This window comes from Aedes aegypti, chromosome 3 (genome assembly GCF_002204515.2).
Source record: "Aedes aegypti strain LVP_AGWG chromosome 3, AaegL5.0 Primary Assembly, whole genome shotgun sequence".
NCBI lineage: Eukaryota > Metazoa > Arthropoda > Insecta > Diptera > Culicidae > Aedes > Aedes aegypti.
This window is the reverse complement of record NC_035109.1, coordinates 173,998,393-174,024,325: the sequence shown is the minus strand read 5'-3', so window position 1 is coordinate 174,024,325 and position 25,933 is coordinate 173,998,393. Positions and strand designations below refer to the sequence as shown.

The 25,933-nt window shown below is 35.5% G+C and overlaps 2 protein-coding genes across 6 annotated transcripts in view; one reads left to right on the top strand and one right to left on the bottom strand.

Moving 5' to 3' along the window:
- Nucleotides 1-25,933, bottom strand: part of LOC5567153 (protein NASP homolog) — a 72,574-nt gene that overhangs the window by 32,327 nt on the left and 14,314 nt on the right. The gene's annotated exons all lie outside the window — the stretch shown is intronic.
- LOC5567154 lies at nucleotides 6-25,151 on the top strand. 5 transcript variants are annotated; one of them, XM_021855125.1, is made up of 6 exons: nucleotides 6-467; nucleotides 583-736; nucleotides 10,587-11,690; nucleotides 11,974-12,258; nucleotides 20,113-20,250; nucleotides 24,013-25,151. In XM_021855125.1, the coding sequence occupies exons 3-6, from the start codon at nucleotides 11,351-11,353 to the stop codon at nucleotides 24,285-24,287; spliced, it is 1,038 nt and encodes a 345-aa protein (XP_021710817.1). In that variant the 5' UTR covers nucleotides 6-467; nucleotides 583-736; nucleotides 10,587-11,350; the 3' UTR covers nucleotides 24,288-25,151. The 5 variants fall into 5 exon arrangements, with proteins under 5 accessions (XP_021710817.1, XP_021710818.1, XP_021710816.1 ...); XM_021855126.1 differs by lacking the exon at nucleotides 583-736; XM_021855124.1 differs by having other exon boundaries at nucleotides 6-736.

Sequence of the window (25,933 nt, the reverse complement as noted above, 5' to 3'; positions counted from 1 at the left end):
CCCGCAAGAGCGTTATAGTATCGCGAGCACTCGGCACGAAAGGACACACAATCCAGTCCGTCCCGTTTCGTCTGAGCGACGGTGTGACAAGAAAAAGCGAAAACAGGGTTGAAAATTTACGGATCCAACAGAAAAGTCGGAACTAGTCATCGCTTTTCGTAACTAGCAACCGCTTTTGCCTTCTAGTATTTCCATTTATTCTAGCAATTTATTTCGACTCATTATGCATGTGTGACGAAGAAAATCGAAAATTAGAAAGTGTGTCAGTGCTCTTCTCTGCAATAAAACGAAATCTCTCGGATTGAATTACGATCGACTTACGTACGAATCAATACGAAAAAAAAGTTCACGTTCCTTGTTGTTGAAAAAGTGCAATCAAGCAGAAAACGCGACGCTTTAACCTGCATCTAAATTTAAGTTCCAAAGTTTTGCTAGCAAGAAAATTCCGTTCGCGTGTAGTGTGTTTGGTAGGGTTAAAAATAAAATTCTTGAAACGCAAAAATATCAATCCTCTCATCAAATTCAAATCTCCGTGGAAAGCTATCAAAGTGAGAAATAATTACAGAAGTGTTCTTATTATAGTAACCTTTTTTCAAAGCTTGCTGAACAATCAGTTCTATTCGAGAATACGCCTTAAACCGACGTAACAAAGAAAGTTTTAGAATTCTCGAAACGAAAAATACACGTAACAAAGCTCCACACACTACTACATCTTTAGATCAAAGGAGCTAATCAGGTACGATTTTCAATTTCATTGGTTACATTGCACTAGGTCAGAAGAAAGAGGATGATGTTGATACGAATGGATTAATCATCTTCAGTGTCGTGCAGTTCATTACTCCGTTCGTCAAGGACATACAATTAAAGTGTAATGTGTGCACTCCACGGGAATACTTATTTGTATCTGACCGCATATCGACTAGGATTATGTGAGCAGATTTCGTTCTATGGACAAAAAACGCTGGGCAGTTATTGATGGCACTAGAAGCAAAAATTTCACCTTCCAACATTTTCCAATTAATTATGGATGAGCATTGGAATGCTTAATGGCGCATCAGCTATCAAGCAGTAAAATTTTATTTCGCTCCATATGACACTGCGAAGCCAGTTCCTGTCCCATTTGGTCACATTACAAGATTTGTAACAAGATTGATTGATTACGAAAAGCATAATTAGACACGCTACAATTTTATATCTACACACCCCCTACTACGAGAAAGCCCATAGTGGGTTAGGGCACATGACGATGATATTTGCAACAAAATAAACCCAATGTACGACAATGTTAGATGATTGTCAGTTTTGAAAGCTTTCACTTTAATGATAATAATAATTACTCATGAGACTTTGGCAAATTACTGTCCATCTAGAGATGGGTCATTTCACGTAAAGTGTGCACAACACGTGTAATCGAACGTCTAGGATTTCAATAAAATTTTGATGAATGGTCATTTACTTTTTCAGTACCGAGTAGCGATTAAACTTTAAAAAAATCGTAATTTCAGAGACCACGCACCGAAAAAATAGATCAAAGAGAAAACAAACAGGAACTAAAATAAAACAAAAATGGATTTTGAAATGTATGTAATATGTTGTTAACAAAATGTTAATAAAATCTTTAATTTGTTTTACCAAAATAAGATGATAGTGGTGTCTAATAACACAGAACACCTAGGTATACGAAATGAAGGTGATGTTAGGAATAATACTTCTTCTTCTTCTTTCTGGCGTTACGTCCCCACTGGGACAAAGCCTGCTTCTCAGCTTAGTGTTCTTATGAGCACTTCCACAGTTATTAACTGAGAGCTTACTATGCCAATGACCATTTTTGCATGCGTATATCGTGTGGCAGGTACGAAGATACTCTATGCCCTGGGAAGTCGAGAAAATTTCCAACCCGAAAAGATCCTCGACCGGTGGGATTCGAACCCAAGACCCTCAGCTTGGTCTTGCTGAATAGCTGCGCGTTTACCGCTACGGCTATCTGGACCCCGTGGAATAATACTAATAAAGAAATAAAAAAGGAATCCAGGGTGGCCACCCAATTTCGATTTTGAAATTCCCGCTTTTTTCCCGGTTTTCCCGGAATATTTTGCAAAATTTTCCCGGTTTTTGATCCATTATTTCCAACGACTTTAAAAAGTCAATTAAATCGTTTCTATGAAAAGTACTGCAACATTTATTTTAAATCGGTTTACATTTTTTTAGTTGTTTTCCCATAGTAATTTTATTTAGATTGTTCTAATCTATATAGATTGTTATTCTGAAAACTATGGCATAGTATAGTACTCATCTGAATCGATTTGTCTCGCGTTCGTCGAAAATCAATGGAGCTCTGGAGCTCTATATCATAAGAAAGAGATTGTTAATTGTGCTAATAAAACAGATCCTACACGACATGAAAATAAATTGAATTTAATTTGAATGCTATAACCATATTTACCTACAATATAACATTTAAGCCAAGCTTCGAATTTTCATGTTCAAGTTTCAAGATCTAGAGAAGCTGAAAAGCGTTCGCTTTGAAAATGGATTGGTTGCATTCTGGTGATCATAAAACGATCAAAATTTCAGCTCAGAGCTCTGTTTGGTTCTCTAGACTCGTTCTCTTGAAATTTCAAGGTTAAGCTTTGGTGTATAATAGACTGGCCCTTAAACAAAAAAGTTGTAAAACTTAACGGGGCACCCCCTAGATATAAGCCTTAGGGTAAGAAAAACGCTCTCTCAAAATTTCAACTCAATTGGTTGCTCCACCAGCTGGCGCAATCGATATGAAGTTTGTATGGGATATTCGTCTCAAATATATTGAAAATTGATCCTATGTCACTGTTTCGTTCCGTATACTAATTGTTCGCGTTCAAATAAGCTCAGAATGACAAATACACTAGTTGATACCCTAATGAACATAATTGTAGAAAGTTGTATCTGGATTTAATCTCATTTTCATTACTTTTTCAGTTGTTGAAAGTTAGGCTTAGATCAGCACTCCCGTACAGTCACTTATATGCATGCGACATGTGCCTCAGCTCGCCCAGCGTCATAGGTGGCTATGATGCGCTTAGTGGTTACCTCCAAGCTATGTTGAAGAAATACAAGCAGTATTGCATGATATACTTCAGATGGTTTAAACACCAACTTTATTAATTTAAATCATGGTACAATCTTCTACAATATTCTTCGCTATTATATCAAGTAGTGTTTTTGACATTCTGGGTCCAATTGAACGCGATCATCAATTTTCCTGAACCAAACAGTAGATGATGTGCTGTAGCTCATATATTTGAGCTGGAAATCCCATATTAACTTCAATTCAAATGCGCCAGCTCATGTAACGACCAAATGAGCTGAATTTTTCAGAAAGGCTTCCTCTAACCCCAAGAAATAATCCCGGAGGGTGCCCCGTGGAATCATACAACTTTATTTTTCTCCCATACTGAGCTGGGCCAGTCTAGTGTATAATCATCTTAAGTGCATCTTAGTGCTGAATTTCAGATAATTTGGCCGACAAAAGCCCCAGGTGCCTAAGTAAATCATCAAAATGCCCAAGTAGTTCTTTACCGTCATTAAAATTGTTTCAATTCTTAATCCTTTGATTTTTTTTTTCATAAAAATGAGAAGTTCTCTAAAGCAAATAAGTTCAAGGTATGGATGAAACAAGGCCACACATATAGAAGCACTTACTTAGGGCTCACTCAAGTTGTGGTATTCAGCAATTACAGAATTAAACTGCGATTCGAAAGGTCGAGTACAAAAAGTTAGAGAAAAGTTGAAAAAACATTAGCGCTGACAGTGTGAGACCAAAAATTCAAAATAAAATTGAAACATTGCTAAGAAAAGAGTGAAACATTTTTTAAGAAATATGGCTTATCATAGTAGAAATTAAATCATTAATGTTTGACAGATATTTGTTCAAAATCACGGATGCCTCATGACAATATCATTAAACATAACTACTTTCTATAACTTATTTTGGAGGTTGGTTTGTAGATTACAGCTTGAAGATGTTCATTCAAAACGATTTTCCCGGTGATCTTCTTAAATTCCCGATTTTTCCCGTCTTTTTCCCGGTGGATTCAAATTCCTGTCTTTTTCCCGCTTTTCCCGGTTCGGTGGCCACCCTGGGAATCAAATGATAATCAGAAAATACTTCTAACGTTTTTTTTAAGTTCATGAGTCGGATCAGATTCAGGGCAATTGTAATAAATTCATTGGAGAATTCTCGGAACATAACGCCGGGTATGATGCTAAGATTTTTTTCTTGATTTTCTTCAAGGATTCAAAACCAAACAAGAAAGGCAGTTGCCGAAAGTTTCTTTCAGATACTTAACAAGTAATTCTTTCATGATTTTTTTTTTAAATCCTTCAAGATAGCATGCGTACAACAATTCAACCAGCATTTTTTCCTAAGGATAGCTCCATAAATATCTCTGAGCATTCTTCAAGAAACAACTCAACGAAGTCCTATGTCGACCAGGAAATTACCAATGCTGCTCCCTTGGATTTATTTTGTACCGCCGTGGCATTGGCCCATAATGGTGACTCTGGGCCAAGATTTTTAGAGCAAACTAAAATTAGAATAATAAAACAATGTGGTAAGCTTCAAGAATACGTTATGAATAGCCACCGGATTATCATGGATTAGTTTTTAGTCGAAGTCTCTTTTGTAATTTCTCCAGGATATTTTGAGGGGTTTTTCTCGAGAATTTCTCCAGATTTTTCCTGAATTTTCTCGAGAGAAATCCATATAAAATTTCGCAGATTTATCTACGATTTCCACAAATGTTCACGTATAGAACTACAGGAATTCATCCGTTTTTCATTCAAGACTTCTCCAGGCATCACTCCAGAGATTACTCCAGGGATTCCTTTAAAGATTTTTCCCGAAATTTCTCGAGAAATTTTTAAGGTTTTTTTCCAGGAGTTCTTTTTGGGATAATTCTATGACATCATCCATTGTATCTTCTACGAATTTTCTTACTATTTCCTCCTGGATTTATTCCAGATCTTCTTTCTTCAGAATTTATTCTATTTATTTATGATCCTTTAAGACAGGTTCGCCAGCCATCCGGTCCAAAGCTTCATTTTGGGCGAAGAGTCTGTTGTCGTTGCTAAAAGGTCAAACGTCAAACACAATCTCACTGAATTCACATAGTCTGGGTTCTCACGGAATTCTGAGCATGATATGTATACAATTCGGGGTAAAGTTTACGTAGAATCTCACAAGAAGGATTCGCACAAACATTGAGCAAAATTGTAACACAATTTTAAGCAGATTTCTCCCAAAATCTTAGTCAGTATTCTCACATAATTCTGGACATAATTTCTGCAGAAAGCTGGGACACAGTATCTTTAGTATCTTTAGTTGGATTCCACATAATCCAAATTAGGAGTATCACCGAATGAAAGACATAAAATCCTAGGCGAAATTTTTACATATTCCCAGATAAATTTCTGAACTGTCTCGCGGTTCAAAAAGGTTGAGCAGGCGTGCTTTAGGATTTCAACTAGGAATTCCTCTAAGGATATCATCAGGAATTACTCCAAAGATTCCTCCAGGAATACCTTCAGATTTCAAGAAATCTTCCAGGTGTTTTCACGGAACTGTTCCAGGAAACACTCAAAGATTTTTTGGGGAATTTAAATCGTTATAGGGTGCCGGTGCCATTAATGGATTAACTAAGCTATAAAAAATCATAACATAATAACAAAAAGCCTTAACAGAAATCTTTTGGCGACAACAGAAAGATTTCAACCTCTACTATATGCGGAAAATATAAAAAGAGTGATAAAATTATTTTTTGAGCATAAAATTGCTTGAGCCACTATTAATACACGTGTTCCAATAGTTGCGCTGGTGCTCCAGTAGTAGACGTTCAGGAATGATACAAGGTATTTTAAACAAAATAGTTAATTTTTACATAGGTTCAACATTTTTCCCACGGAACATCAACTAATATTTTTCGAATGAAGTATAAAGATCATCTCTGGGACTTTTCTTCATTTTTTATACAGTATTGGACAAAACATTTGCAACTTTTTCGGTTTTCCATACAAAATGAACAACTTTGGTAAGCTAACTGAGATCTCTCAGTTATTTTTGGACCGATTCGAATGAAACTTTCACAGAACATCAGATATAACTTTAATTTTAACATATATTTTTGAATAATTTTTCCAATCACGAGTTTATAGGTAATAACGGTTTGACTAAAGCGTAATTTTCGACGAAAAATTCCAAACTTTTTATCTCAAAATCTGATAGCCCTATACAAAAACTGTCTTCAACAAACTTATTCATCTCGTCAAAATCTACAACTTTGCTGTCATGAAGCTATACTTTCAATATGTTTAGTTATGTCAAATATAAAAAATCGTCAAAAAATTCACTTTAGTCAAACCGTTACTGCTTTTCAACTTGTGATTGGAAAAATCACTCAAAAATATATGTTAAAATTCAAGTCAGGTCTGATAAATTTCATTTAAATCGGTTCATAAATAACTGATATACAGTTTATCAAAGTTGGTCATTTTGTATGGAAAATCTAAAAAGTTGCGAATGTTTTGTCCAATACTGTACATCCATTTAAAAAATTGCTTCCATCCGTTGATCCACTAAATACTGGAACACGACGGCAACTACTGGTGCAAGGGAGCATTTTTTTTTGCGTTAACTTTATTATATATGACTTTTTAATAAAATAAAAAGCTGAAATTTGACAAATCGATTGAACTTGAGGCGATCTATCCACCAAAAATAGCGCATGTCGTTTTTATCGAAAAATGTACGATTTATTCAATAGTCCAATCTACTGGTACATTACAACCATTGGTACCGGCAACCTAGTTGTCTGGGATTATTCGGAGAGTAGCTGAATAATGTATGTAGCATTTCCTCATGTAAGCTTTAAATGAACTCTTTGAAAAATTCGCTGGGAATTTACTAGAGAAATCTTTGGAAGATTCTCCCGCAGAGTATCTGGATGTAATAATGAGAAACTTCATAATTACATCCATGTTTGGAGGAAATTCCTGAAAAAAAATTTCGCGTGCAATCTAGGTATGGACGTTTTTTTTAATGATACTAGAATAAATCTTGTAGGATTTACTAAAAAAAATACGTTAGGGTCATAGCTAAGAACAAAAATTCGTATAAAATCGAAAAATAACGCTAGCGTCATGATTTTTACATCATCTGAAAGCTTTTTATCTTGGTTTTGTGGAAAAAATGTGAAAACTACGAAAACTCAAATGTTTGTATTTATTATCGCTTGTGCCACTATAGGAATACATGTGCCTATAATAGCACTATTTCTAATTTCTGTTCCTATAGTAGCACTAGCATCACGGCGTTGGCGAAATACTTATCAAAACCGTATTTTTACAAAACTTTTTTTTTCCTACAAAGTGGGGATCAAGAGCTTTCGTTTGATGTAAAAAAAGTTCTTAATTCATCAATTATTTCGTATAATAAAAATAGTTTCCTTCAGTAGTGCTACTATAGAAACAATAGGTTTGCTATAGGCGCAAGGGAGCTCAAATTTTAAGCAAAACTAATTATTTCGATCATTTATTGAACAAAATCAAGCTGTGTATCAATGGTACTTAGATAAATAGCTACCGTAAAACGGGGTAACTTTGATAATGCGGGTAACTTTGATAGTGCGAGACCCACAACATATTAAACGAAATAACGAAGTTTCTGTTCATCAGTTAAGCAAAACAAATGCAAAAGTAAAGAGTATTAGTATGACACATCATGTCAAAGCTATTTTCATTGGAATCAAGTGCATTTGAGGCTTTTTATACCAATATTGAAAATTGACACAATTTTAGCATTTTCGAAACGCTTACAAACAATCTGTTCTACGATCACTATTTGATGTAGTTTTGAATAGTTGGCCACTTATCTTTGACAGCCTAGTTATCATAGAACTTGAATACGGTCTCAAATCTCTTAGCGAATAGCATATTCACAAACTGGGATGATTTTTGTAATCTAAGTCAGAAATTTCCATATAACGTTTAAAGCCTAGAGGTATGCAATACCCTACAAATGTTCGTTATTCATTCAATTTTGTTCGAATCATATTCCATTATCAAAGTTACCCCAAAACTGAAAACCATCTTTTGATTATATGAAAAATTATACATCCATTCATAATCAATCTTTTGGAAATCTATCGACTGCAATCGATAGCTAGGATGCCAGTACTTGTTTTAAAAATATAAATTATTATTCTTTGAAACAGCATGCATAAATATTCAAGTTTTCTTCGAAAAAACTATCAAAGTTACCCCATTTTACGGTACTGACCTTCATGTCAAAAAATGTTTTGAAAAGATTTATAGCAAAACGGCCGTAAAAAGCCACTAGTGCGACTATAGGGGATTGTCCACTAAGAAAACACCGACCCTAATAAATTTCTGAAAAAATCACTAGGAAAAAATATTTGAAAAAAATTCCGGAGCATTTCTGGTGGAAAATACAGAAAAAATCACTGTTAGGCTGCTAAAAGTCTTCCCGGAGGAATTCCTGCATAAACCATAGAACGAAACACTGGTAGAATTACGGGAGAAAGCTCCAGAAGATTTTTGAAGGGATACATAAAAATACCTGAAAGTATTTCTGAAGGTATCTCTGGAGGAATCAATAAAAGAATTCCTGAAGATATTCCAGGAGAAATCTGGTAAGGATTTTCTGAATAACCTGTGGAGTAGCCAAATTCTGGTGGAACTTCAGGAGCTAATTTGATTTACACAAGGATACTGTGCGAGGATCATCTATGAAATGTTGATAACTCAAGGGGATTAGTTTCCAGGAATAAGAGTTTACTGTGCAAAAACGAGAAGATGCTGTTCACGTAAAATACAAAAATGCAGCATAATTATCAAAATACTGCGCGTCAAAAAGGTGCGATAAATAATCTAGTTACGTGAAATTTGCGAGAATATCTGAGATAAATGCCTATTAAATAACAGAAGACAGAAAATTAAAAAAAAAATGACTGAAGAACATTTTGCTTTGAAGAACCTTTAGATAGATTATTTATAAAATACAATATAAAAGACTTTTTAGAGACAATAAAACAGTGACTCTTAACATGATTGTGTGACATTTGCCAAAAAACCATTTGCCAGAATCAATTCGCCAGAATGATTTTTGCCAGAAAACCATTCCCCAGAATGTACCATTCGCCAGAAAACCATTCCTCAGAATCATTTTTGTAATTTATTTTCAATCTTGATGTCAATTGATCGACACATTTATGGAAACTTAAAAGCTACCGAATCGTCATTTTGGTATCTTGAATATACTAATATTGTTTGTACTTATAGCATGGAAGATTGTGTAGCCAACTTTCAGATTATTTATATTAAGAAGATTGGACTACTAGCACTGTGCAGCTACAGTGAAAAATTAATTGAAACTTACCGTCACTTATTTATTCATTTATTTATTGAACTAAAAATTTTGAAAAAGGGAAAACCCCTTTGAGTGATATCAATTCGAAAACGTTCTCATAAGGGCACAAAACCTCTTTATCTTTTCTTTACAAAAGTAAATTTTAAAACTAAAGGCTCAACCGGAAGTGATCCACATCAGAGCCGAATTATTCTTGAAAAAGAAGTAACCAAAAAGGGAGGATTATCGCAGGGTACAAGGGAAGGTTATTTTCTTGATTTCTGAAACGAAAGTGATAAAAGGCAAAGCAGTATCGAACAATATAACTGAAAAAATTGTATGAAATTTTTAACATAGGAAGTTATTTGATACCAAGAATATCACGAACAGTAGTTACTGTAATTTATAATTTTTTGTTTTTTTCTATTATTTTTTTCCTAGGCAAAATATATTTTTTGCAATAAAAACTATGTGATCGATATCTTGATACGATTTTCCACAATCACATAAATTTGAATCAATTATGTTAATACGATATAAATGACTATTACAAATATAATGATTAGAAATAAGTCTTGAAAACATGCAAATGAAATTTCTTCCGACAGACAGTTTTTTAAACCAGGTACTTTCATCCACAATCGGAAAAATGGAATGATACCCTCGACCTTTACCACTAGAATCCCAATCAATTTGCCAAAAATCCAGAGCATTTCTTTTGATGTTAGCATAATATTCCGAATGGAAACCATTTCGTTCATAAATAATAGCTCCTAGTTTAGCTAAATAATCCGCTTGTTCGTTACCAAATTTCTACTTGCGAATGAGAAACTTTGAAAAGGTTTATGGATTTGGATGGATAACCCTTGTCTTAAGTGGCTGACAAAGCTGACAAAACGTAGAGAATCGAATCAATTATCTTTTATTTGAGGAAAATCCCAAACCAAAATACATCATATATAGCTTCATCAACATCTACCATTTCGATTGTCGCTTTGTGCGATTGTCGATTGTCTGTAAATATTGATACAGCCATTAACGGGCGACAGCATTCTTAATGCTCGACGAATTAACAGTGACATGTACGCTATACTCACAAGATAGTTTAGTGTTTCGAATCATGACATTGCAACGACACTGTGGTCGATATTTATGTACTATTCATTGTCTTTTATCCATTTAGATCGGGCATCCAGTCCTACCCGGCGGAAGGATTCAAACAAAAATTCCTCACTCGCAAGTTTAAGGATAAATATAGAAAGTACCGCCAACAAAATGAAGAAACGTGATACCGATTTATGACTCGTAAAAACCAGACCGGGTGGCTGTAAAATAAAGGTGACGACCCGTTGTCTGCCCGCTGCTTCAACTGTAACAACGTACAACCTAGAGCCACCGATTATCACACCTCCCCAACCACCCACTCCGACAGACCACGAATCGACTTCGGTAACGTTCGAACTTGGCGCAGGAACCGAAACCACATCCAACATTAAGTACCATAAGCAGCAACAGCACATCCACTCCGAAACTGCCACCCGAATCGATAATACCGGCAATTTGGACCATACCAACAGTCATCATCATAGCTCAACAAACGATTCCGGTATCGATATTCACCACCACGGGAATCCCGACACAACAGCCACCGTGGACCGACAACCGACGGATTACGTTAGGAACAAATCAACCACACGTAGTTGGCCGGTAATACACCGGAACAACTCGTACCGGTATCAACTTCAACCGACGGTACACAACCACAGACGACAGCAGTCGCACCAATATTATCAGTATGATTACGATGCCCTAACCGGTCTAAACTATCCCCCAAATGATACCAACAACAATATCAACTATAGCACAAACGAAGATTATCTAGTCAGTAGCAGTTACGACAAATCCCCTAGCATCGATAGCTATTATTTTCAGCACTATAGGCCCAGTATGCAACAATCGACCACCACAATGACCACAACTGCAGGACAGGGTGGCGCCACTATCACTTCCACCGCCCATCATCAGACGCAATCCGGTACCACTTGTTGTATGATGCCACCACCGGTTCTGTTCCTTTTCTTCACCCTGCTGATGACATCCAGCGCGACGGCAATGCTCTGCGCAGCCATCATGACCGATCACTGGGAGCACGTGTCCTGGAATCGGGAGCACCTGGACCGGCTCAGTAACAAATCGTCCATCGAACTGCAGTGGTACCTGGATGGGCGGGCAGCCAAGTTCTCGGTGTCCGATATGCATCGAAAATCTGGCGATGGCAGGAGTAGGGGTAAGTTGGATAGATTACTCACTCTCCTTACGGAATTATATATGAAACGAGAGATTTGTTTTTAAACCTGCCTCGTCTATTTGGTAGACTCAAGCATTACGGCGTTATATATGTTTACTTTAATTTATTTATATGTTTACTTTAATTACGAACGTAGTAGTGTAGCGGTAACCCACCATGTCTAATTAATAGGGAATTGTGAATTCGATTCTTACAGAGAAGACGTATAACTTTTTCTCAAATTTCATTGTAGTGAAAATCCTTCTCTGTACTATAATTTCAGAGCTTGATCTCCCTCGGTACGTGCTGAAGCATAACAAACCACTCGTCGACAAACGGGCGAATGTGTTTCTGGTGCCCATGAACGGTGGCATCTGGACGTTGTGTATCGACCTAACCCCGGAGGAAATCCGTTCGTTATCGGGCGATGGTTTTCCCCAGGTCGATCAGTGCGTCAACTATCTCGCCGGCAGCACCGAAGGCGGCAGCGGCGGGCAAATCAACGAAGAAAATTCCCGCGCTGAGTGGCAACACAGTGAGTTCCAGCCCTCATTACACCCGCATTTAAGTAGGTACAACTGCGTGTGAAGAACAAGCGTTTACTAGTTGTTTTCTCGAATCTGTCACCTATTGTGTCTCGAATCTGTCCCTATTGTCAAAGTATCGTGTTTCCAGGACATTGGTTTTCTTTTTTTTTTTTTACTATTTCACTGTCGTCACATAGAAATGCTCCTGAAGACTTGGAGAAATGAAACCACATGTAGCTTGTACAGCATCCGTTCGAAAATTGGTCGTCTTTTGACTGGGCCAAAACGCAATTTTTCGGCATCACTCAACGTCAAATCAACGTTGACGTTCACTTTAGAAAAATAACTGCAAACCAACAAATAAACATAAAAATTGTACTGAACTATAACAGCTTAGCCCCGCGTTTGCTATAAGTATTGTAGTCATAGACCAGTTATCGAGTGGATGCTGTAGTTTCGAGATTTGATTGTCGGTGGCCGGTGCGAAGGATTTCTCGATTGCTTTGCAATCAAGAATAGCCTACCGTCAAACGGGGTGACTTGCAACACTTTTCAACTTCAATCAACCAAAACCATGATCTAAACGTAATCTAAAAATCTAAATTCCTTGTAGAACTTTGAATGGCCGGCTCGCCTACAGAATGAGATGATAGAAAATTGAATCGAATTATTTTGTCATATCAAAAGTCATCAAAAAGGTGAAATTTTTTAAATGTCCTTGTGCGGGGTGACTTGCAACACTCACTGCTAATTTAGTTTTTTCCAACAAAATGTTGATATTTTTTATTAGTCACACTTGTTAAGTATTGTTATTCATGTATTGAAAGCAATCGAACCAGTACAAGAACATTTAGAATACATTTTTGTAAGAAAATAATTGAGCTATTTTTGTATGGGAAAAAGAGGCGTTAAATCATCAAGGTCCAATATCTTAACTGAACAATATTTTTAACGAGTGTTTGTAGTTAATTGATGAATTATTACTCTTTTGATTATAAAGTAGACCTAACACAAAAGTTTTTTAACTTTTATAAAACTCTAAATTGCTTAGAAATAAAGTGTTGCAAGTCACCCCGCATAGGTACATGTGTATAAAAAATATTTTTATTAAAAAGTTGTTTCTACAATTTCGTAAAATAAAGTTCGTCATATTATCACTTATTAGTTATAGAAACAACATGTAGAGTATTACTTTTGTACATTAAATCAATCTCATGTTTTCAGGTCACGATTTTGAACCTCCATAAAGTATCAGTTTTCTGGACATTTAAAAGAATTATGTTTATTGTATGAACATATTTATAATAACAGTTTCAATCGTGGCCCCTACTTGAATTGTGAGTCACACGTATTGAAGCACCGATTTAAAACGAATTTTCTATTGAAAATTGTGATTTATAGTGAAATTTAGTTGTAAATTACAATGTGTTGCAAGTCACCCCGCCGTTGCAAGTCACCCCGTTTGACGGTACTACTGTTTGTTCACATTCTTTGTACCATACAAGTATTTTAGTGACTTTTCTTTATTTTTTAAATCTTTGTAGCACGTTGAATCAGCCATTAGCTATGCACCAAATATTATTTTTCAGTCTCTCAGTGATATGAAGGAATAATGCGGTAATTGTGTAAATATGCCCATCTAACCATCATTATTATTTTTGTGCTAAATCTTTGTTATGCACGTACAAAACAATAACACGACGAATTAAGATGAAATGAGACAACAGGAAACTTTCATCTGAGAATTTTCATATCTGACATTGATCGAATTATTTTTAGGACGTCAGTTAGTAAACGGGCAGCCTAACATGCGTTTTCTGCGAACAATGATTTGCTTTTTTAGTTATAGACATATAATTCTACTTGAGCAGCTCTATAACTTACTTTGTTATGGAAAATTGTTCTAAAGAGTGCACGTTTTTATGTAAAGAATTTTCTTGTTTTAGGCTCAATAAAATCTTTCATGACGAAGTAGCTACATTTCCTTAAGAATTACCCAACAATTTTCGTGTAAGTTACCACAAATAGTATTTTTTAAGGATATCTCGAATAATTATTCCATAGATCCATCCAAGGATTATTCGCAAAGATGTTAAAGGTAGTCCCAAGTTTACTAGGAACGTATCCAACGAATTACTTTTTTTTAGGATTCTACCGGGAATTGCTCTGAGAATATCTTTATATATCTTTTTTTTTATTTCTTCAAGATTTCAAATAGGAAGTTTTCTAATGAGATATCGAGGAGATTCCTCTAAAGATTTGTTCAAGAACTACATCCGATATTCCTCCAGATAATTCACAAGGAAGTCTTTCATGTCAAGTAAATTTTTCATAAATTATTGCAATAATTTCACCATAATCATGATCTGAATATTTGATGTCTGCAAAACAACTTCTAGACCCTTGAAAAATTATTGGAAGATTGTTTAGATGAATACTTAGAATAATCATTGAAAAAATACTAAATGATTCTTAGGACATAGCTCCAAAACTTATTTAAAAACACCAGCGTGGTAACTCTTGGCGAAATTTTCGTATGACTTCCTGGGTGTTCCTCAGAAGAACTTCTGGAAGAAATGAAAGAAATTCGCGCAACACAATATTGGCAAATTACTGACGTTATTGCTGGAATATTTTCTTTGGGAAATTCAGGAGGAATTGTATTAATGTATAGCTGGAGGAGTTTCCGTATGAATAAATGAGAGTATTCATGGGTTCTCCCATCATATCTTTGTGTTAACGTTGGCGGTTACAAGGCAAAGCCTTCGACGGTGTCTGGGTTCAATTCCCGATCGATCCAGGATCTTTTCGTAATGACATTACCTTTGAATTCCATACGAATGCGAAAATGAAAATTTTGGCAAAAAAAAAACTTCAATTGATAATTGTGGAAGATCTCTAACCTGAGGAGCACGCTATGTCCCAATGGAAACGTAAGAAAAAAGAACTGGCAGATTTGCAGGAGGAATTTATAGATTACCCTAGATGTATTTCTGACGGAATCTCAGGTAGAATCACTGAAAGAATTTCTGAAGTTCTTCCTCGAGGAATCTGTGAGGGAAGTTCTAAATAATTGGAATTTGGTGTATTCTTCTACGTTTTTTGGGAATCGAATCTTGACTACTCATGCGATTTTGTCACGAATTTCCATTAAATTTGATCACAAGATCCCACGCAAAAGTTTCCATAGGAATTCTACCAGTAGCTTCTTCGTTGCAGCAAAATTTGAAGAAATCGTTTGAAAAACTTCATTATAAAAGAAAGCTCTGGAGATATTTTTGTTGTTCCTCGGAAATTTTGGGGAAATTTGCAAAACAGACGAAGTGTGGGACCAGAAAACGCAGGATTTACTCTCATAAATTCCAATCAATCGATCCCCTATTTGAATCTAGAGATCCAAACTTGTCCCACCTAGAAGTTATACCATTTTAAACGTAATGTTGTTTTATCTTAGCATAACTTAGCAATAAAGTGTGCAATAAAGCAATTAGTGTTTTGATAAAAAAAAAACTTGAAGTTCGTATAGACACAAATGTCAATTTGAAAAAATTGATATGTAAAATCTTGAAAAATAATGGAATCGTTCTGGTGGGCTTAGATTCCACGACTCCTAGACAAGATTCCATTATTTTTTTTTTCAATTTTTCATCTCAATTTGTTCAAATTTACTTTTATGTCTGCGAACTTCAGTTTTTTTTTTACAAAAATAATGTTGGTGGATCAGGAGAGTGTCAAAATGATTGTTTTTTTTTTGTAAAATTTAGATAAAGTGCTTTTGTTATTATTGTGTTTGCCAATTATCAGAGAATATTCCATCGATAAATTAAAAAAGGTCTTAGATACCTTGAAAAAGAGACTTTAGAGACCATTCACTGAATATGGAGGACTGCTACCAGGCAATAACAGACTATCTATTAATTTTTTTCTTCAAGAAGTTCTTCAGGGAATTATTCATTGTATTCTCCAGGAATTGTAAAACGGATAATACCTTTTGAGGTTTCTTCAGAAATTCTTCAATGAATGTGAATTTATTCAGAATTGTTTCCAGGATTTTTTTCCAAATATAAAGTTTAAGTTTTTGTCCATCAACTTCTGTATAAGTTAAACTAGGAAATCCTCCAAGAACACCTCCGAGTTTACATTCAGGAACTTTTTCAAGAAATCTCTTTAATGGTTTTTCCGATTTATTTTTATTAATTCCTCCAGTGACATCTAGGATTTTGAAGGATTCCACTGTGAATTCTTTAATGAACTCATTGAAGGATTGATGCAAATTCTTCTGGAATACTTGCATTTTTTTTTTATATTTATGAATGCTTTTTAAAACGTTCCAAAAATTGTTCCTGGAATTTGTCCACGCATTTCACAAAATATATCTAAGCATTCTTCCAAAAACTTTCCAAAGTTTTGTTCAAATATATATTTTTTTTAATTTCTGCAGGCAATTAGCCATAAATACATGCTTAACTCCTAGATCTCTTCTAACTATTACGCCATACGTGCCTCTAGTGATACATCTAAAATCAGTGATTCTGCCAAAAGTTTTCCATTGTTTTTTTTTTCTCAAAAGAGATTCTTCCAAATATAACTTGAACTATGTGAAAATAAGACATCTCTTGGAATTTTTAGAAATTTAAAACAAATCTACCTGGAGTTTTTCCAAGGATTCTAACAAATATTTCTTCAGCGATTTCTACAAATAAAATGTTCAAGTATTCGTTTACAGATATCTCCTCGAATTCAATCCAGGATTCCTCCTCGGCCTTCATTCACCTTTGTCTATGTTAAGCCGTTCAAAGGTGGTTCCAGAATTAATTATCAGACTGCTCTAGTGATGTCTTCGTAAATAGTCTTAGAATTCCGCTTGGTAATTTCTTCAGGGATTTTTTCAAGAAACTCTTAGATTTTTTTAAGAATATTATTATAAGTTAGATTCCTCCAGAAATTACTTCAAAGATCCGTTTTATCTACCAAATGCGTGAGAAAATATCGTTTGTGGGCACCTACATGATTTACTTTGGATTTGGAGGGGTTTTTCTCGCATAAGAAGCCTAAATGCCATAATATGCAACGCATATTTTAGCGAAATGTAAGTAAGTAACTCAAAAGTGTGAATATTTTGTAAAATGTCCTAAAGATGAACATTGCACCTGGAGGACTCCTAAATTACTTTATATTGATTTTTAGAAACAAATCTGAAAAATGGCTTCTATATATATATATATATATATTTATATATTTATATATATATATATATATATATATATATATATATATATATATATATATATATATATATATATATATATATATATATATATATATATATATATATATATATATATATATATATATATATATATATATATATATATATATATATATATATATATATATATATATATATACACAGCCATTCCATGAAAAACCGATCTAGTGGGTCTCCGAATTCCGTGCAAATTTGCTATTTTGTTCCTTATCCGAAATAAGGATACACGTATTTTTGGATTTTTTGATTAGGGTGACCATTTCCAAAATAGGGTGACCAGAAAAATCGAGATTTTGCAAAATTTTTATTTAAAAAAAATTATAACTTTTGAACCGTTTGAACCGTTTCAATCTTTTTGGACGAAATGAAGGCTAAAGATTTTGACTTTTCGGGAAAAATATAAAATTTCACAAAAATTGTGTTTTTTACATGAAAAAACTCAATAGTTTCCGTTTTTTCGTGTTTTGAAGGCCTCGGGACCAAAGGGGCTATTGCTGCTTTCATTTTTTCTTAAAAGTTCAGAAAATTTAACGTAAACTGTCAAATTTTCAGTGATGTATGTTTTTTAGTTTTTGAGATATATTTTTTTGATTTTTTTCAGTAGACTATCACTCCAGGAATTCCTCATCTAATTCCCCTATGGATTTTCCTAAGGATATTTTGTTTTTTTGTTTCTTTTCAAATAAGTATAATATAATAACACATGCTTTCGTCCTGACAGCTGTAGGAATGTTACATTTAGGTATTTGTTCAACAAACTTTGAATGGTTCGTCACCTCAAGTGTCGGCATAATTTTCCTCTACATAGAAATTGTTCATATCAAATGAAAATATTATATTTACATATAAGCATGTTTATGTCTAACAAATAATTATTTATCATGGTCTAATCACTTATCAAAGTGAATCCTGTGACCGAACGATCCTCCCCATTAATAAACATCCCTCCCAGTAACCTTTGTGGAGATGCAGAGGCAAACACGGTTTCCAAATAGTAAAGGTTACACACTAACATTCCTTCCCCCAATCCCACCTGACTGCAAGGACGTGACCGGTGCCGTTATTGACCCTGTATAAATAGAGGCACTGAATTATGCACACTGAAGAAGATTGTGGTTAATCCTAGCCTAACTTCTAGTTGATTCTTTGTGCATTTTCATTGACTTCGGTCAATCACGGAACAGCAACCATTGATATGTGTAGTCAGTCTAAGCTAAGCTAAGCTAAGAATTGGTTGTGAGATTTTATTAGGAAATTCCTATGAATTTCATCAGGGATTGATATAGATAAACAAATATAGGGCAACAATTTCAATTGCTCTATTTTTTGAAGAACACTCGCCCTACAGTTATAAAAGGCCCACAAATATGAAATACATAAATATTCATCATTAATTTTAAGGACTATACAAGATACATAAATGCTTACTCATTTGTTTTTTCTTAAATAACGTTAAAAACATTCAACATACGTTAGATTAAAATCCATACAGCTTTGCTAACAGTTATAAAAGAATTTGATACATTTTTCCCGTCGAAGAAAATAAAATTTCGGAATTGTATAGCTTTTACCATGTAGATCGTTCCGTACCGAGTGAGCACGCTGTTCCTAGGTTGTAATAAATTATTAGTTGTACCAAAAAACATTCGTTTCTTGTTCTCGTTTTCCGGCCCAGTAAAGTCAACACTACGTAGAAAAGACATCCTAGCCGCTCGAAACTGTGATTCATAACTGGCACTTTGAACGAATCAAAGATATGGCGATTTTAAAAGAAACGCCAAATATAATGCTATCTATGAAAAAAAAATCTACCACAACAAAAACCCTAAACATAATTTGCACAAAATAAAAAATATTCATTCAGCAGCTCTGCTCATAAAAGCTTGAGTATTAAGGTTTGGTAATATATCTTTTTCATACATTTTTTTCTTTAAATCTTAAATACCTAGTTGCTGATTCATTCCCCACGCCGATGTACGCCGCCGCCGATTGAAAATATTTCGGCGCAAATGTGTAGGCAGCGTCCACTTTTTACGTAACGCTAAAATTGGAAATTTTTGACCACCTCCACCCCCCTCCGTAACGCTTTTTGTATGAAAATTTTCAAATTTTTGTATGAGCCGTAACGCTTGAGCCTACTCCCCCCTCCCCCTAGAGCGTTACGTAATTTGTGGATGCCGCCTAATGGGGAGGTCTGACCAATGACCACGGTTATGGACGGCCCCTAAGGCAAATTGTGATAAAAATATAAGAGAACTACAGAAAAGAGCTCTCAATATTTTTTTTAATATTCAGTGAGAACAAATTTCAAATTCGTGCGCAGAACAAGTATGAAAATCTGGCTGTGTTTCCAATATAACTTGTGTATCTATACATTCTCAGGTAAAACCATTCTTATGACCAGAAAACAAACATAATCCAGTACAAAAGCACATCTTACCGGCCTTTAATCGCAAACATGCTTTTACCCATGTGATTTCATTCCACTTTTGCCTTGCACAAGTGCACTTTCGCTACGCTAGCAACACTTTTCAATTCTTTCCTCTTTCTCTCAAACTAATTTAAAAAAAAACAAGATTCTAACATTTCTGATTCTTTACCGTGCAAAACCTCATAATATCCACAGGAATGCAGAACTTATCGATCTCGTGCTCATTGGTGTGCCTTATCATACTAGGCAGTGCGGCTTTGGTTGGGGCCTTCGGCGTGTGTCAGCGACAGATTAGCGCCGTGTTGGTCACCGGCGTCATGTACCTGCTGGCCGGTAAGTAATACTAGACAATCAACTTTTGAATAATATTGAAAAAATACACAGTTTAATTCAATCCATTTTTTCACACGTTACACATATATATTTCTGGAAAGCATACTTTTTTCAAATAAAAAACATTAATTCAACCTAAATTTTGAAACCATACTTATTTACCAAGCAAAGCAAGTGTCTATAGTTTTCATTAAAAAAATATGTATGGCAATACTGCCATCAGTAACCTTAAAATAAATGTAATGGAAATTATACCACAAAAATACAATTTTTTGAGCATCATTGCGTATAAATATGAGGTTTTTTACGTTGTTGTATCTTTAGATTGGTTAAAAGCACTTTGGGGAGTTATGTGTTCCCGATTTGAGCATGTGTGATAAGGATAATGGGATAAACATTTTTAAATTCACTTTTTTATGGACATATCATGTGTTTCTGTCCCCCAAATTGAGACTAATAAGAATATGACTGCACGTTTCAATTGCCTAGTTTTAGGCGACTCAAGCCTAAGGAATTATAAGAACATGTTAACCTGCCTGCCTATTCACTAAACGTAAAAAAAAAACAGAACAGTAATCCAGCGAACTCCAAAAATAGCAGTTACCAACTAGACAAAGCAAATACAAGTGTCCTTTCTGTAACACGCCAACTGACTGACACACCGTACCTTCATTCCCTGACTCCACAAAATATGAGTGATGAACGGTGAACTGCTCCTCATATATTGTCTACAGACAACAGAATCGGTGCGCACCATAGAGAACCAAAATGACTAGTTTGTAAACAAATAGGTACCGCCGAAAAGGAGTAGGAGAATATTTAGGACACGAACATACGACTGACATGCAACCGGCGGGCGTCGTAGACTATTGAGGGTATTTCCAGGATGACTGGCAGAAATAATCGTCAAACGAGGCACGAATGATGCGAAAAATTACTTAACCAGGACATATTCCTGGATTTGCGAAATCGATTATTCCATGCAGTTAATTTCCAATCTTATCAGCTGTTGGGATGTTTCAGTTCCTAAGATTATAATTACTCTTAAACATTATCCTATACGACAAAAAAAAAAACAATATTTTTTGGTGGGGCAAAAGTTTGTTTAAGACAATCAGTTTTGAAACTGTTATAACTAAGAATGGGTAAATATTTTGACACAAGTTTTTTCAGCAACATTGTAGCCAATATGTTGAAGGCCCATTATGTAGTATTCATTTCGTTTTTCTGAAAATATTGATTAAATCACTAAGGTCAAATTTTTTCCCCAACTTACTCTAAGTGGCCCACACATAGCATCCGTTTACGCTATCGATATCGTTCTAAGATCTTAGTGATATATCTGTGATATTACTCTATATAACTACATAGATGATTCGATTTTGTCAACCCTCTTTTCAAAACCTTTTTTGTTATTTGTTTACTTCTTCTTCTTTCTGGCGTTACGTCCCAACTGGGACATAGCCTGCTTCTCAGATTAGTGTTCTTATGACCACTTCCACAGTTATTAACTGAGAGCTTTCTTTGCCGATTGACCATTTTTGCATGTGTATATCGTGTGGCAGGTACGAAGATACTTGTATGCCCTGGGAATCGAGAAAATTTCCTTTACGAAAAGATCCTCGACCAGTGGGATTCGAACCCACGACCCTCAGCATGGTCATGCTGAATAGCTGTGCGTTTACCACTACGGCTATCTGGGCCCCTACTTTACTATGTTATACGTATTCAGTAGACTGGCCCAGCTCAGTATGAGAGAAAAATAAAGTTATATAATTCCACGGGGCACCCCCCAGAATTATTCTTTAGAGATAGAGGAAGACTTTCTGAAAATTTCAGCTCATTTGGTCGTTTCATGAGCTGGCGCATTTGAATTGAAGTTAATATGGGATTTCCTGCTAAAACATATGGGAAACAGCACAACATATCCTGTTTGGTTCGGGAAAAATGCTGATCGGGTTCAATTGAACCCAGAATGTCAAAAACACTACTTGATACCATAGCGAACAATATTGTAGAAGGTTGTATCATGATTAAAATTGATAAAGTTGGTGTTTTAACTATCTAAAGTTAATCTGCAGTACTACTCTGTATTTCTTCAACATAGCATGATGGTCACCACTAGGCGCATCATAGCCACTTATGACGCTGGGCGAGCGGCTGCGCAAGGCGCTTACGATATGTGATTGTACGAGAGTTCTGATTCAAGCCTAACTTTCAACAACTGAAATGTTATTGAAAATGAGCTTGAATCCGGATACAACCTTCTGCAATTATGTTCATTAGGGTATCAACTAATGTATTTGTCGTTCTGGGCCCAATTGAACACGATCATTCAGTATACAGAACGAAACAGTGACAAAGGGTTAACTTTCAATATATTTAAAACGAATATCCCATACAATCTTCGAATTGAATGCGCCAGCTGGTGGCGCAACCAAATGAGTTGAAATTTTGAGAGACCTTTTTTTCTTATCGTAAGGCACAGTGCTGGGAATGGTAATAGTAGTAGGCTTGAATTTTGGCGAAAATCACGTGGCTCTCCCAGTACAGTAGTTCAAAAACGTGAATCTCATCAAGTAGCCTATAATAGAACATTTTTCTACAGTAATTTTGGGTTGCCCTTAGCAACTGGTGTTTTGAAATTTTCAAGGCATTTTGCCTACAGCAGCGATGGGCGTGAGTTTCACTGGCTTCGCTGACTGTGATTGGCTTTGTTTGGCTACTGTATAGTGATTTTCAGATTTAAAAAAGACACCGACACGTTTATGCTCCCAGTGGACGATTTGCCCTTTGAAGGAAGCACCACACTAGACAACGGACTAGCATGCAACGCCCAGTGGCACAATCGAAATACATTTCTAACGAAAAGTTTTCCTGACTGAAGCGGGTATCGAACCCATACCCCTTGACTCGATGCGGCTAAATGCTTGGTAACACTAACCGCACGGCCACGAAGCCCACCACACAAGATTTATTCCCAACCCTGGTAAGGCACACATCTAGAGGGTGCCCCGTTGAGTTTTACAACTTTTTTGTTTAAGGGCCAGTCTAGTATTCAGAGTAAGTTCAACAGGTTTGAAATAAATTTGGAGATAATTCGATAGTGAAACGGTGACAACGAAAAGCTTTCCGCGAAAATGGGTTGACAAATACGGGTAATTGCTGTATTAAGGTTCAATTGATGGCGTCACTATGTATTACTCACATTTCCACGTTCAATTATTAACATTGGTAAACTGCCAAAATAATATCGTTGAACAATCATTCAATATTAAAAAGTTGAACCTCTGAAATGTCTTCACAAGAATAATGGTATGTTCTTATGAACTTACTTTTATTTTGAAACATAGCGATGGGTGTTTTCGCCATAATAATTATGATGTATACATTTGGCTAGAACGACTACTACATGTTTACAAATTATCTAAGCAGAAAGAGATTCTTACTCTAAAACACGACGAGACGAGTGATATGAGCCTGTGCATGCTATAAAACTCGTGCTCGTGAGAGAGAGCGAGACAGCACCAACACACGGCGCACAGTAAGTCATGAGAACAAAAGAATTTATGGCACGTACAGAGGCTCATACTATAACTAGCTAGAAATGATATTCTGGTTGTCTTATCTCTTCACAGAGTGTTATGCTCCAACAAACTCTATAATTTGATTCAATTTTGTGATTGTGGTGCTTTAGTGCGTCTATTTTGCATCTATTAACTAGATTACTTTTCGTCTCTTCTGCTCCATTTTTCTTTCCAGCACTGTTTGCACTTTTCACCCTGATGATAATACACTTCAAGCGGCAGCAAGGACGACCACTGACGGAAATCGACTATGGTGTCTCAATCGACGGAGTGGTCGCCGTTAAACCCGACTACATGTACGCACAACCATTGCTGGATGCCCGGGTCATCGTCACCGCCTGGAGCCTCAGCCTCGGTTGGGGTGGGGTGGTCCTCTGTGCATTTACTTCGTTCCTCTGGATATTGCTATCCAAGATCATGAGATTCAATCCGTTATCGGCAATGATTTGATGATTCAAAATTAAGTTCAACAAAGTTGCCGTCTACAATGTGACATGAATCGGTTTGTGGTTATTCTAAATCGTACAATCTAGTTAAAAACCATTATTGCATTTGAATGATTGTTTCCGCTAATTCAGCTCTAGGCATTCTAGAACCAAGTCAAATGAGTTTTCTCAAATTATCAGTATCAGTAGAGGCCTATATACCCTATTTACAACTGTCACTTAATACATATTGAAAATACCCATCTAGAACGAAGTCCGTACCACCTCTTAGAACATAACATACCAAAGAACTATGAGCGTTTTTGTTTTTTCCTTTTAGAACAAATCAAAACCAGAAGACTTTTATCGCTTCACATTTCAAAGTAACTCAAAAAGATCAATTTTCGCTATACAACACAATTTTACAAAGTTCATCTCGATAAACGCTTTCGAATTCAAACGAGTTTCTACACATGCTTTTTGCGGAACTGCAAATCGTATAGAATCAAAAAAGGAGAACTTAACGCAAGGTACGAATTATTGCAATGCTTTCATTGCTAGACTTTTCTATTCCACATATTGGTTCCCTTTCCGAGCATCTCCGGTTGAAACATCCACAATCGAAAGTAAGATTTATTACAAAACGCATCAATCAATACAATATCATTCACCAACAAATACAAAAACCATGAAAATACATAACCAGATATGACTAATACGCGGATAATGATGACCATTGTTATATCACGAAGCAGCAAATTAATTCGCCACGAGCTCTGGTAATGTAGAACTACTAATATATTTTATGTAAATGCTTTGCCTTAAAGAAATGAAACAGAATGCATAAAGATTCACTATACACAAATAAATGACAGAACTACTATCAGAATTTACGTTTTTTTAGCTTGTTGGAAAGAAAATATCCCATCGTGGTGTCATCCAGTGAATGACACTATATATTTCAACAAAAATATTGAATGAAATTGACTATCATTCTTCAAATCAAGAAATTTAGTGACTTAATGTATAGTGGTTATCACGCCCAATGGTATGGGTGCCCTAGTGTAGAAGTAGTTGTGAATCTTTGAGGAAAACAATATGCACTCTGTCTCGAAAAACACCCAGAATCCGGGTGTAAATCTTTCAAAATTGGTAATATTTCCATATGCATTTTGATGAGTCTGGAAAGCGTGTGCAAGTTTCTTTGAGGAAAACAAAAACAAACTGTGTATGACGAGCGTATGCTAGTCTACGTGTGTTCAAATGTCACTAAGCTCTATTCACGGCCAATAACAGCGACGGCCATATCCTTGCAATCAGGTAACAATAATAAAAAAATGTTATGGTCTAACATTTGCTACATCCGATTCTGTTTTTGCACGGATTTTTTTTTGTACACGTCCGTGCAAAAAAAGTTTCCATACATTTTTTTCCGCCAAAACTTTATTTTTGCATAAAACGTCGAGAAATAGTATTACTTTTTTAGAACGGTTTTTCGAAATTTTGAACTGAAAACTATTTTTGCACGGTACGCACCCCCGTGCAAAAACAGAATCGGGTGTATTCGGAAACCGTGTTTTCATCTACAACTGCACAAAGTTCTCGGAAAGGAATGTTAGTGAGTCGGTTGATTCGTTGTGTGGACATATTTCACTTCAACCCTTCTACCGG